The sequence below is a fragment of the Colobus angolensis genome, unplaced genomic scaffold (assembly GCF_000951035.1).
Source record: "Colobus angolensis palliatus isolate OR3802 unplaced genomic scaffold, Cang.pa_1.0 Scaffold148, whole genome shotgun sequence".
In the NCBI taxonomy this organism is placed as follows: domain Eukaryota; kingdom Metazoa; phylum Chordata; class Mammalia; order Primates; family Cercopithecidae; genus Colobus; species Colobus angolensis.
Genome location: NW_012114577.1, coordinates 478,609 through 493,033, shown reverse-complemented (window position 1 = coordinate 493,033; position 14,425 = coordinate 478,609). Strand labels below are relative to the sequence as shown.

At 38.2% G+C, this 14,425-nt stretch overlaps 1 protein-coding gene across 1 annotated transcript in view; it reads left to right on the top strand.

The window, feature by feature from the left end:
* SIPA1L2 (signal-induced proliferation-associated 1 like 2) overlaps positions 1–14,425 on the top strand; it is a 231,342-nt gene that overhangs the window by 149,100 nt on the left and 67,817 nt on the right. Inside the window, exons 6-7 of the mRNA XM_011935710.1 lie at positions 893–996; positions 9,425–9,582. Coding sequence (XP_011791100.1) covers positions 893–996; positions 9,425–9,582 — 262 coding nt within the window. The remainder of the gene's footprint in view (positions 1–892; positions 997–9,424; positions 9,583–14,425) is intronic.

Below are 14,425 nucleotides of genomic sequence, written 5' to 3'. Positions count from 1 at the left end.
ATGTGCAAAAAGTCATTCAGAAATTTACTCCAAAATTACTTCAGTATTTTATAGTCAGCAGGTTAGTTTCAATGTGTGAAACTCTCAATCTGAGATACTCTTATTGATAATACAGATGGAATTTGAATTTTCAAGGAATCATTCTCCTTTTCAAAAGATGAATAGTTTTATGATTAATAGGGGTTCAAATGTCATAGTTTTTTAACATCTATGTCACTGGATAATATACTCTAAGTGATCACATTCATTCTCCATATTCTTCATTCACGTGATGTATCACTGCACTTCCTTTTGAAAGGAGAACAAAATTAATTACATTCAGGGAAAGACATATTCTAAATAACATTTTTTGTTTTCATTTCCATATTCAATCAATCTTATTTCATTTTTCTGGGTTCTGGAAGATCAGGTGCCCAAGAATAACTAAGAATTAACTGTAAACACACACACACGCACACACACACACGCACACATGCATACACGGATGTGGCCAGGCCATCTGCCAGTTTGTCACACTCTTCAGATAATTGCACCCAGACCTGCAATAGCTTCTCTCCTCGACTGCTCACCTATGCACTTGGTGGCAAAAGCACTTCGCTTTCAGTGGATCACCTAAATCCACACTGTGAGGGCGAGAACAGAGAAGAAAAGCAAAGAAACTGAAGGTACAGTAGAAAGCGATGGGGAAGGAAAGGAGCCCGTCAGTCCGCAGTCCTGGAGCGGGAGGTGGTAGTAACAGTGCTTGGTGACAGCTGGATGGGCAGTGTCCAGATTCTGGTTGGGTAGAGCTTGGTGTTTTTGTTTTTTGTTTTTGCAACAATAACCTTTTAAATATTAAAGCACTAATTTTGTAGTGGCTTACCTTGCTTCTGTAATTCATCTTTGTTTTCAGCTGATTCCACGGGCACGCACTCTCTCTATACTACATACAAGGACTACGAACTCATGTTCCACGTGTCAACCCTGCTTCCCTACATGCCCAACAACAGACAACAGGTATGTCCTCCCCAGCCTGGAGCTTTTTACCCTGAGTATGGGATCTGAGGTGGGCCCACGATGATACTGATGCGTTTAGAACTTGCAAAGAATCAGTGAGGGTTTTTCTTGAATAGCGTTAATCATCTTTGACTCTTTGATCATTTGGAATTATTTGAGTTTTAAAGGGCGTATTGTTGCACTTTTTTCTTGTAAAACTTAGCAATTCTTCTGCACTCAGATTTATTGTTTGCAAGGCAAAATCTTTTCTTAAGAGAAACTTGTCTCAACTATGTTAATTACGAAAAGGCCAACCATATTGACCTGACCTCGGTTTTTGCGTATGGGTAAATATCTTATTTATAGAGAATACTATTTGCAGTTGTTACTGGTGCTATTTTCAGCTGTTCCTCTCCTGTTCGTTTTTGTTGTTTTAAATGGATTTACTGGTCAAAATTTCTTGACCCTTTTAAAGAGAAAAAAATCAGAGTGCATCATGCTCTGAATATAGCCACTCAGTAAGAATTAAGAACCTTTGAAAACTTGAATGATGCATAAATTATTATAAAATAATTTGCTTTTTGGTGTAACTGTAAAATTGGTTGAGCAAGTTTTTTTTTTTTACAAAGATTACTAGAAATTATGGCCATTTTTATTTCATGCTAGAAATATTTGAAATGCTTTGTCTACTGTGAGCTTGAGAAGACTTGGAGGATCACTTGAGATAGGAAAGGACCTACGTTTGGGATAGAGGATCTGTGGGATAGCTAAGGCTCCATTTCACATCTTGTTTAGAATCTTCTGGGCTCTGCCCATGTTATGCTGAAGATTTTTTAAAGAATATTGACTGCTTGAGTTTCTGAAGATTTGTTTACAGAAAGGTTTGTGAATTACTGGGATCTTATAACTGATTCATTGACATAATTTAATTTTAGGGATTTGATTGTATTTAGATTAAATACAGAGTTAAAGTTTGTTTTCACATTTAGGAGATAGTTCTCTGGATGTCACTTAACTGATACTCCTTTGCTCTAAATATATTAAAGTACCAAGGACTACATAGGAATTGCTCAATAGGTATTTGTCAAATGAGTGAAATTTAATTGTCACAGAGAATTTTTCCTTTTTTAAAAACACTCATAAAAGTGTATATATATTTAGTCTAGTTCTGCATTTTTTTCCTAAAGAGGAAACCAGCCAACTACCTCCCCTTCTCCCATCACTAGTTGGAAGAAGCCCCTTAGCCTAAGATCCTCCACCTAGGATGAGAAAGCAGGCCCCTGGTCCCCAGTCTCTTCTCATGGTAATTGCTAGCTGGGTTTTCTTGCCATTTTCCATCTCATGCTTATCTCAATCTCTTGTCCTTTCTGAATTTTCTAGTGTTTTCTAATAATCATAGTTCTTCCTACCACCTTCAAAAAATCTATCTCTAGAGTACACATCTGTGTATTTTTAAAGATAGACTTAAAATCACTAGCTCACGTGTATGTATTTATGTATATTTTAACCTAAGGGATTTTAGCTCTCAAAAATTTATTTGCAGTAATGCCAGACAGATTCACTGGATCTTAAGAGGCTTAATTTAGACCAGGACAGTTGTCCAGCAAATACTTGTGAATCATTCAGTAATTAAACTCTGTGGGAGTTGTTGCTCAGAAAACCGATAGGGCTTACTCAAGCCAAGAAAATCTGTCAGTACTTTAGCAGAAATAGAACCAGTGACTTTTGACCCCCGTCATCGAGTATTCAAACCACAAAGCCCTTCCAGTTCCCTAATTACTCGAGTCATTGGACTTCAGGCTGAGTTGGCCCTGGCATTTCACATGTGGCAACCTCCAGAGGTTTGAAGTCTTTACTTTTACCAGAACTCAAAACTGGCTTTCCCACCCCCTTTCGTTGAAGAGTAATCAAAATCTGTAGGCATTAGAGTTTTGTGTACCTGACTTCATTTCACTGAAACTAGCCTTGAAAAAATGTGTGCACAAAAATCAGGACAGCAAAGCAGTGAAAATATAGATGCAACTGGGGGGTAGAGGAGCGTGTGTGTGTGTTAAACTTCCCCAACTGGAAAGTAAAAGAAAAGTCCCTGTAAGTTGAGGCTATACATTATAAACTCGTGAAAGCTGGGATTTGTATCTGTTTTGTTCCCCGAAGTGTCCCTGTGTGCCCAGAACAGTATCCAGAACATGGTAAAAAGTCAACAAACATTTGTTGAATGATTAATGAATGAATGATTGAACCTTTCTTAGGAGATAGAGAATTAGGCAAATTAATACATGTAAAGCACTTAAAGTAGTTCCAGGCATAGAACTAAGTTTTAGTTATTCTTTTATAATTCATTAGATATTGAGCCACTCATATTTTGGATGACTTAATTTGCATTTTATTTTCCTGTATCCAGTCCTAAAGATCTATTATGAAAAACTAAGATTCTGAATGGTTGAGAAAGTGAGAGACTGCCGGGCGCGGTGGCTCAAGCCTGTAATCCCAGCACTTTGGGAGGCCGAGACGGGCGGATCACGAGGTCAGGAGTTCAAGATCATCCTGGCTAACACGGTGAAACCCCGTCTCTACTAAAAAATACGAAAAGCTAGCCGGGCGAGGTGGCTGGCGCCTGTAGTCCCAGCTACTCGGGAGGCTGAGGCAGGAGAATGGCGTGAACCCGGGAGGCGGAACTTGCAGTGAGCTGAGATCCGGCCACTGCACTCCAGCCCGGGCGACAGAGTGAGACTCCGTCTCAAAAAAAAAAAAAAAAAAAAAAAGAGAAAGTGAGAGACTAAATTTATCAATTATTTCAGAAAATTATTCTTTGACATTTAATATTTTGCAATCACAGGTTGTCATCAGAGTGTTCTGTTTGTGGATAAATAATGCCACTTGCAATCTTGGGACATGTATTTTCCAAATTTGTTATGAGTTGTATTGACTCCATTTCTCTCACCCTCCCCATCCATGCCCACAAATTATGTTAATACCAAAGGCAGAAATGTCTGAAATGACCAGCTGGGTTCATGAGTGCAATTTGAAGCCACAGGACTTAGCAAAGTTAACTGGCCCCTACATGAATTATGCCTGTAACCTTGGCTTCTTACACTACAGTTTGTGACCATTTAACTGGTCCAGACTCGTCCACATCAGATGTGATTTCTTGTGTTCCTTCTTGTAATAAATTAAGCTGGATGCCGATTCCAGGATGTATTAAAAGTCTTCAGAGAGTTTACCACAGTTGCAAAAGAGCTTTAATCTTTGGAATGGTCTCTGACTCTTGCGTAGAAAAACTCAATAGACCAAAAGAATGATAAGAAACCCTGCTCTTGGAGTTACTTTCTCTCTTCAAAAGTTAAGTCCTGCAAGTCTCTCTGCATCTGTCTGGCAGTCCATCCACTTTTCCCAGGGCTGTCTTCCCCTGTGTGCTTTCCTTCTGCCTGCCCTGGAGACAAGTCATGGTTAAGCCATCGTGGGATGTCATCAATGGGAAGAACTTCACAAATTAGCTTTAAACTTCACTTTGGCAAAGAAATTCTTTCTTCAAAGTGGGCATGTAAAGTAGACGTGCCTCAGTGCCTGGCACACAGTAACCTATTTCTTTTTTAATGTATGCGTAACATTTTAGCTGCTCTGTTGTAAAGGGGTACCTGATGCCTTATGGAGGTGTCTAATGAGTAAGACCAAGCCCCTAGGTTTCTGAGATGCTAATTAAAGGATACTGGTCTTATTCTAGTAATGGGCTTGACACCACAGAGGTAATGATGTTATATTTGGGCTAAGCCTGGAGCCCTTTTCTCCATAGTGGGTAGGCTGATTGTAAGCTCCTGCCTTAAGAGTTTGTGTACTTCCTTATGTCCCTAATTGGTGTTACTAAGGACTCACGTGAATACTGGAACAACCTGCCTCACTAAGTGCTATGAACCCTTAGGTCCTGACTATACTTGGGTTCACCTATGCATAATACTGTAGAATTTTTTGGGAGGATAAAATGCTTATTTAGTTTTCCATGAGTAGCTTTATTCCCAGACCCTCAGTAGGAGCATATACTTATACTACATCACAAAGATCGTTACCTAGAGTGAGGGTTGATATTGCCTAGTGTCAGAAAGAAGAAAGATATTTATATCTGCACAATCCTGTTATCATCTTTACTTTGTTATGAAGTCATTAAAAATCTGCATTCTTAGATTATTTTGTTTCTTCGTTTGCACAGTGTTCATTTCTTAACTTATTTGTACATTTACTCTTGTTATTAGTAAAATATCATGATTATGTGAAATGGTAAATCAGTGACAAATCCTTCAAACATTAATTAAATGTAATATCCTCTTCTTGCCCATTAGAAGTAAGAACAATTCACTAACATTCATTTTTTTTGCAGAAGGTGGGCAAGACTTTTCTTTCTTTTGTATTTATGTAGTAAGATGTATAAGTTGCCCTTCCTTAATTATTATTTAGAATGCTTTTCTACATTAACTTTTTCTGTAGGAAACTCTATACATCTCTTAAAAATCAAGGCATATTTCTAACCACTGGTGCAAACTCTTGAGGACAGTGTATGTGAAGGGATATGTGTGTTTATGTACATGCAGGTGTATGTATAAGTGCAAAATTAGGGCCATCTCCCTAAAGGAGGAAAAGCCAGCCCTCTGGGTGAAGGGGAAGAGCTTTCCAGGTAAGAGATTAGGAACTGCAAAGTTCCTTGGGTGGGAATCAGTTGTCCTGTAGGAGGGACAAGATGCTGTCTAGATGGTAAGGAGCAGGTGATGAGGTCAGAGAGGCAGGAAGGAATCAGTCATGTCAGAGGAGTCTTTGTCAGCCCCCTTTTTAGTAACAGGATTTAGATTCAAACCCAAGGACCAGGATTGAGAACCTGTGGTTGCTTTCTTAGAGTATGTGGATTTGCTTCTTTCTAAAGACCTTCTCAGGAGACCTGCCTTCTCCAACTTCAGATGACCTTCCTCTTCTCTGACTCTTACGAGCTTCTGAATCATATCCTGACTGTTATTTTTCATGTTGTACAGCCTGCTTTCCCCCAGCATTAGGTGTAAAACAGTTTGTTTCTGTCTTACTGGGTTAAAAAAATAATAATTTAACAAATGACCCCGTATACATAGAAGCCAGCAGATACTATCTCATTCAGCTTTCAGTTTTCATCCAAGTGTGCTATCTGATACTTATTTTCACTTCCTGGTTTTTTTCTTCTCAGTTTGCTTTTTGAGTTTTTTCCTCTCATTAAATTTTTTTTTTTTACTGATATATCATATTGTACATATTTTGGGGTTACATGCTATATTTTGAAACCTACATACAATGCGTATTGATCACATTAGGGTAATTGGCATATCTATCACCACAAACACTTATCTTTGTGTTGAGAGCATTTCAAATTTTTTTTGTAGCTATTTTGAAATACACAATAAATTGCTGTTAATGATAGTTTCCCTAGTGTACTGTCGAATAATTAGAACTTACTCCTTCTATCTTACTGTATTTTTGCACTAAGTCAAAACTGGTCTTATGAGATCCCAGTTTGTTTAAGGAACTGACACTAAACCTGTGGCCGTATATGATATTTCTGTAGCATCTATATGCTTTTGCCATGGAAATGGGTGAAGACTTACATTTTCTCTTTCCTTGTCATAACAAGAGCTTATTCCTGTTTCACAGCTGGAATCAAGCGTTAGAAATTTTGTAGAAATGACTATGTGAATCTATCTAATACAATATTTACTAACTCACTGTTGCAGTTGAAAGCACTAATAAGTTGGTTCTCTTGACATTACTGAAAATTGTAATTAGCTTTACATACCTAGAAAGAAGTTTGCCCCAGAAGATGTCATTCCTATAATTCCCTCAAACAAATAGTACCGTCAGGTTTTGCCAGGCAGCGTTTGTTTCTGGTTTGCCATCCCTTTTCCGAATTTACAGACTCTGATTGTATAGAATTTCATTGACCAGTTAGAAAAAAGCATAAACTACCAAAGAAAACATTTGCCTTTAAGAAGGGTAAGAAATTACTTATTTCATGTTTGACAAAGTCCTAAAACAGAAAAACGAATAATATTTCTGTTAATTTTCCAGATTATTTTCTTAATCTCTGAAACAAATTCAAGCATCCTACTAATGGATAGTGTTCATTTTTCTTATTTTATTCTCCTTCAAAGAGCTTTAGATTTTACCCTTCCTAATGAATCTTCTTGTTTCCACCCCCAATAGTTTATTTTTTTCCTACAGAATGCATTATGTGGCCATGGCTAAATTAACTAGACTTTTAAAAACATTTTTTGGCCCATTTTACAAAGCAAAAGAATGTGTCTAGAAAGGGACAACAGTGCTTTGGCATGTTGTCAAGGTAACCAGACTTTAGCTTGTGCTTTAACTTGTGCTTTAAATAGTCCTGTGGTGAAGTAGAGAATCAGACCCAACATCTTCCTTTAGGAGGAAAAGAAATTGGAATAACTGTCCAATTTGCTGTTGCAGTCTTAACAGCCATGAAGCACTGACTAACAAGGCCCTCCCTGCACCCTGTGTTTAATTGAGAGGGCTGGCCAACATGAAGCCACACTGGCAATCGCTCAGGAAGTAGGAGGTGCTGAACTCACTGCTTGGCCTTGGCCAAAGTGAGCTCCATCTTTTGGCAGTCTGAGAATTCCTGTGTTTCAAGAGCATTGAATAAAGTAGAGTGTGAACTGCTGTGTTTTGTAGTCTACAAATACATTGAACACAATGATGGGCATATTTTTAAAAACTATTCCTGATTTTTCCTTGTCTTATTACAATACATATGAATCATGTATTTCAATTTTGGGAGAAAGGAGCAAAGAATGTCCTTGCCAAATACAGTTTTCACTGATTATTTACATGCATTTGAAATGGCACATTTTAAATATCTAGCAAACTTTTTTAAAACCACATTTTTAAATGAGGTGGCTCATTGGGTCTGTATTATGATGTATTAATATATGTTTCCAAACCTCATTCAGACAGTAAGATGATTTTTGTGTGTTTATAACTTTGACCATGGGGATTTAAGTAGGAATTTTTCAGCATATGAATCAGCAATTTGACTGGCCTGTAGAAAACTCTGAAAGAATGAACATTACATTCCCATTTTTCCAGGCCCTTTATCTTGCTAAATCACAAGTCAGGGACCTGACAATGAAATCCTTTTTGTATCTGGGTTTAAAAGGCTTTAAAAGTTGAACTTAATGGTCTTTACGTGCAATATGCACTGTGGGTGCCAAATAAATTTAAGGGTAAGGTCGTGGTCTTTCATATTGCTAGTAAAAAGAGATTTACTATCTGAGATTGTCACATTCCAGCAATGACATCACCAAGTTGTATAAGGATTGTTTTATGTATTAAAACTGAAGATCACAAACTTTGAGAGCTCAGATCTATGCCTTCACTTGCATAAGCTTACAGAGTGCCTTTATGTGGATTTATGGGCATGTGTTCATAGGAAAGAAGTGGTCACAATTGTCATGCATGATGTGATGTGTCAGTAAATGTATATTTGGATTATTTGTTTATTTGTTAAACAAATGTGTATTGGGTACCTCCTTTGCCTGGCACACCATTAGAAACTAGGAAACTGAAAGTCAGTATGACACTTCTGTGCCCTCATGAAGGTTATGACCTGATGCACAAGAAGTAAACCAACCATTAGAAGACCGTGCAACAACCAGTGTGATAGAAATAGGCCTGGGAAATAGGAAGTTTCTTTCAGATGAGGTGGGATCTACAGAGACAACTGCATTGTCTGGGAGAAACCTGGAGTGAAAGGGGCATTCGTGGCAGAAGGAACATCAAAAGTAAAGGCATTGTTCAAGTGTTACTGCTCTGAGCGTCATTCCCCCTGCCAGATTTGTGATTTATAAAATTGCGAACGATTGGGCTTCTGGTTATTAATCCAGGGGAATTCTGTGTTTCTGAATTACATTTTAAACGGCCAGGGTTCAGTTAATTGGTTTGTATTACTGCCCACCAAAATGACAGTGTTCTGTATTTTTGTTGCAAAAATGGATGTTACTGTGGGAGCACAGGCTAGAAGCTGAGGCCTGCCGGTATGATAGTGTAGGACCTTTCAGCAAACCTGTACCCTCTCTTGGACTTCATCTTCCAGAGCTTAACCTGCAACCTTTTTTAAAGCATTGTGAGCTCTGATGTGCTATTATTTTAAGGGTTTGAAAAGAGGAACTGGATAAAGACAAAAAGGAGAGAGAATACAAACTGAATTTTAAAATAAAAGATAAATATTTAGGCTTTTCTTCCCGTGGGTCTTTTGGATGAAGTCCATTTTGCTTTTTCTATGCCAAATTTGAGCACTAACTTCCAAAGAATGACTGTGCTTTTTTAAAATCACTCCTTCAAGTTGAAAGATGAGCGAATTGCATATATTTATATATTTTGTTTTAAAGAAAAACTTATTTGTAACTCTTCACTTTCTTGACCACAGCTACTGAGGAAAAGGCACATAGGAAATGACATCGTGACCATCGTCTTCCAGGAGCCTGGGGCACTTCCTTTTACTCCAAAAAGCATCCGGTCTCACTTTCAGCATGTCTTTGTCATAGTCAAAGTGCATAATCCATGTACCGAAAATGTGTGTTATAGGTGAGTCAGTAATCCCTGATCTATCATTCTCCCAGGTTTATTTCAACAGGGCATCTTTTCCCAAAAATATCTTTGTTTGCCAATTATTATTTCCAACTTCGTGATTTTCTGATTACTGAGACACTTTCTGTAAGAAATAATTGCCTTCTTCCCTTTTTGCCCCCTTGAAAAAGGGAAATGCCTAGCACTTTAAAATGGTGAATTACACGTTTCCTCTGTTTTTCTCCTAAAAACTTCAGCCAGAACCAATAGTTTAATTGGTGTCCTCCTCTGAGTTGGATGAAGTGGCTGATTAAGTGCTTATCTAGGAGAAGTAAGTATTGTGGCAGTAAAACATTTCTTTTCATCAGAGATCTTGGATCTTTGCAGGACTGCTGAAACAAGGAGTTGACACTTGGGTGACTTCAAAAGGCTACGTGCATGCCTTGGAATCCCAAGACTGGCTCTGACAAGGCCTGCTTTTATGCTTAACTGCTACTCCCAGACTCTGTGTTAGGAAATAACTGCAGCCAAGTGATCATATCATGTGGGGTATTGGTAAAACAATGGGTCTTTGACCAGAGTTTGAAACCAGCTTTACCACTTATCATAGGGCTTTGTGTGACTTATTTTATTTGTCTTAGCATTTGATTCCTCATCTTAAAATTGAAGATAATGGTAATGATAGTACCTACTTCAGTATGTGGTTATGATGAATAAATAGCTTAAATTATGTAAAACACCTATTAGAGTTCCTGGAATTCATCCAAGGTTATTTTCATTTATCATCTTAAAACAGTAGTTGCCAATTCAGCTGCCCACTGGGCCTAGTTCAGAGACATGACTATTCCTTGTAAGAAAGTAAAGACTACAGAGCTTACTGCCTAAAGGCAAAAGAGAAATTAGTCCGTATGTGAGAAGTTGCCAGTTTACATCCCACCCTACAGATGCCCAAGCCATCTTAGAACAAAGTCTGAAAACCAGCAGTTCTTACCCTGAATTTTACCTCCCAGTCACCATGTTAAACATAGCCCTAGTCTATGGCTCCACTGAGCTGTGTTCTAATGCAGTACACCTGGCATCTCTATATTTTCTTCTAGAGAAATTTTCATTCTTACACACATCTGGGTTTGAGACCACTGGCCTAAATGCTCAGAACTACTTTTTAAAAGTGATATTTGAAAGAATATAGTATCTACTCTATACAAATGATAGGCTTAAAGTAGATAATATTGGTACAAACCTGGTGAGTTAGCCTTTTTTCCTGGGAGCTCATCCAGCGAATGGTAATTCTGAAGAGTAAAATGAACCTTCCTAATGGGTTGGGAAAACGGAAATATAAGGCTTTATTGTATTGTATTTGGTGTTATTTTATGGGTAGCTATCTTTAGGTCAAATCAAGTATTTTAAATTACTTGCTATCTTTATGCTTATATCATGAGGTAGTTCATTAGCAGGAAAAATTGTAAAGATAGGCAATACTTGTTCAGTTTATTTCTTTTAGGTTTTCTGGTTTTAATTAAACAACTGAGTTGTTTAATTAAATATTTTTGAATCTAATTAAATGTTTTGAATGTATTTAATGTTTTTGAAAACACCACGGAGATATCTTACATATAAACAAAGTACATCGCATTATTTTTTCTGTGATGAAGGTAGCATATGCCAATCATTCAGAGATGGAGTCATTGGTTTTTAAGAAACCACATTGCTATTACTAAATTAACCTTTGCTGATGAGATTCAAATGTAACATCAGTTCAGGTGCCTAACATTTTTGGAAGTGCCTCATCAGCTTCGTTGATCTTGCTTAAAAACATCGCTAGTATTTCTTAAACAATCAAAAATAATCTTGAGTAATCCTGTAGTCACATGAATTCCATAACATTTTATGAAACCGTCCTGACTCTGTCTCGTGGAATAAGGTTGGCATGCCCACATTTTCTAAAAACACCTTATTGGTCTGTTTCATGTGATACTCCTCTAAATATTCCAATGGAGAAATAAATGTATTAAAATAATTTCCAAGGAAATGATATAGTCCAGCTCGACAGCTTTCTTAAATTTTGCTGTGTCCTCATCCAGGGTGGCAAGCTCCCGTGAAAGCTGTTTTTCTCCTGAGCTTTGTGCGGGTGTTGAGTGGCAGTGTATTCTTGCTGACGTGGACCCCCAGTACCAACGCCAATTCATAGGCCTTACAGCTGTCAGAAGGGACTGCGCGGTTGAGATCACCTCCTCTAATGAAAAGTGTGCAGCCTGTCGGGTATACCTGCCTGAGCAGAAGACCACACTCTCACCCTACAGAGGGAGTCAGGCCTCCCCCATGAGCTCAGCAGAATGCTCAAGCAGTTATGCTGGGTCCACTGGAACTAGGAGAAATGAGGCAACACACCCAAAGCCTCACGAAACATCTCGCTTTTAGCCTGAAAATATTTAAAAAGCAGACGTGACAAATTGCCTATTTCTTTATAAAAGACTCTTTAATCTGTAGCCGATGTTAAGCTGACTTTGAGAGATTTATGTTTTTATGTGCTTTCCAAGATAAACTCTTTACAAAATGCTCAGTAACGGAATGAGAATGGGCTTGTTAGCTAACAGTGAATTAAAAGTGCAGAGGTATCTACAGAAAATGATGACTGCCATTTTTAAGAAAATTTAATATGTAACATCTTCTGACAAAAATTAAGTGACAGGGTTAAATCATTTATTAAAACAACTGTGATAGTAATAGTGACAGTAACAGCAACAATTCGGATAATAAAAGCTTTACATGCATTATTTTCTATCATCGTTACAGTGGACTTTTGGGTATGATACTACTTTACCCTCCATTTTACGGATGAGGGCAGTGAGGCACTGAGGGATTATGTCGTTAGCTCAGTCACTCAGGAGGTGGTAGAGCTGGATTCCCGTTACCTGACTCCAGTTTGCTCCTCACCTTTCTTTATTGTTCTTTGGCCAGCAGGCTTTATCGAAACGTTTTCATGTGCATATTAAGGAATGCTTATCTTTCTATGTTTGCTTTTGCTGGAGGAGCCTTAAATATCTAAGGCCCCTAAATCATTAATAAATGCTATCGAATCATTTGGGTGAAATAAGGAGCTCTGATATATATAAGTTCTCGTTTCCACACATTGGGAATTATCTGAATCTGGCAAAAGAATATTTCTTCTGAACTTGACTCTCTTTGGAAAGTTAAGGATCATATGAGCTTTTGTAGTCAAGGATTTCTAATTGATTCCCATACCCAGAATATCATAATCATGGAATAGCCGTGCTTACATTCTGCTGCTTTTCTTGTACAACTTTGAGATGTGCAAGAATACAGTTTATTGAACAAGAATATGGCATACATTGTAGAAAGAATCTCCAAGTAGATATTAGGGTCTATAATTGGATACAAAAAGAATTTCTGTAATACATAATGGAGTCACCATGTCTCTCTTATTCACTATGTGACACCACAGTAGAGCATATTTAGATATAAAAAGTTTCCCCTGACATTGTAGCTTAAGTGCATACAAGCTGCAGTCAGAGGGTAGCATGAGATCTACAGAGTTAATGCAGAGAAGTAATGCACTAGAGTGCCAGATGACATTTGGCCGCCTCAGCATTCCATGGGTAAAATACTGCTAGAAATCTGTACTCATTGTTGGAAGAGAGAACCAAATTTAGGAGCAGTGATACACTGGTTCCACCGTACCCAATATTTGCAGGGCAGGTTGCAGTGCACAGAGAGGCCCTTTGAGCTCATTGACAGTGTAGAGAAGAGAAGCCACAGGGTGTGGTTAGACTAATCACAAGTTCAAACAGGAGCTTTAGGACCACTCTCTCAGAGTTAACATGGGGGATTGTAAGGGATAAATTAATTCCCAGTCTAGAATGGCCATCCTGAGGATGGTGGTGAGGGGAAAATGGGCCACACGTGATGTAGATCCCTGGCAGCGTCAACCTCTGTGATGTTTTTAAGGACCTTCCCTTCATTTAAGGACATAAGTCAAGTTCCCACACACACATACCCTCTGGTGTAGTATATATACTACCGTAAAGCATCACCGGGTGCTATTCATGAGTTTGGTGTATCTGTCCCAAAGCAAAGCAGTCATTCCTTCCCTTTCATATTGGTGAAGGCCCCATCTAGCCAGCTGTCTGTCTTGCCGCTATAGGTAATTAACACTGCTGAAGAGATTGCAGATTAAAGCACAAGTGAGAGAGCCTGCAGTTTTTCTAAAGTCTAACAAACCACGTTTGGGAAGAGGAGTTTGCATCTGACAGAACAAATTTGGATGGAATGGTTTTTTTTCCTTAATTTACTTTTTTTAGAATTTTCCTCAATGATGAAAACAAAGATTGCTTCCTTTCTTTACTCCAGCGTCAGCCTGGGCACATGTGGGATTAGTACAGATTCTTGGTCTGTGGTAGCTACTCAGTAATTGGGGTGCTCTCAATGCTGCCAGTGATACTGGATCCATTCATTCACTCACTCGTCTTAGTCCTTCTGTTGTTAATTCATTAGTCCACTCTATAATTTGTCTTATTCAGAAAAGGATATGAGATAACTAAAGCAACTCTCTGATGTAGGGGAGCATTACTGGTTTTAATAGATTAAGATGCTCATTATTGACCCTATGCCTTTGATCTCTTCAGTCCCTGAGTTCTCTTAAAACTTTGCTCCCATAAAAGCTTCATTTAGATTTTCAACATGTGACCAAGTGAGCATTTCCTTTAAAAAAGTGACACTTAAAATTTTGGCCTTTGTAAGTATGATCACTCTGTCCTATGTCACCGAATCCCTTGCAGCTAACTTGGGCTAAACCCACTTTGGTCAGAAGCGTTACTGTTTTTCCCTGTGATAACCAGCCCCA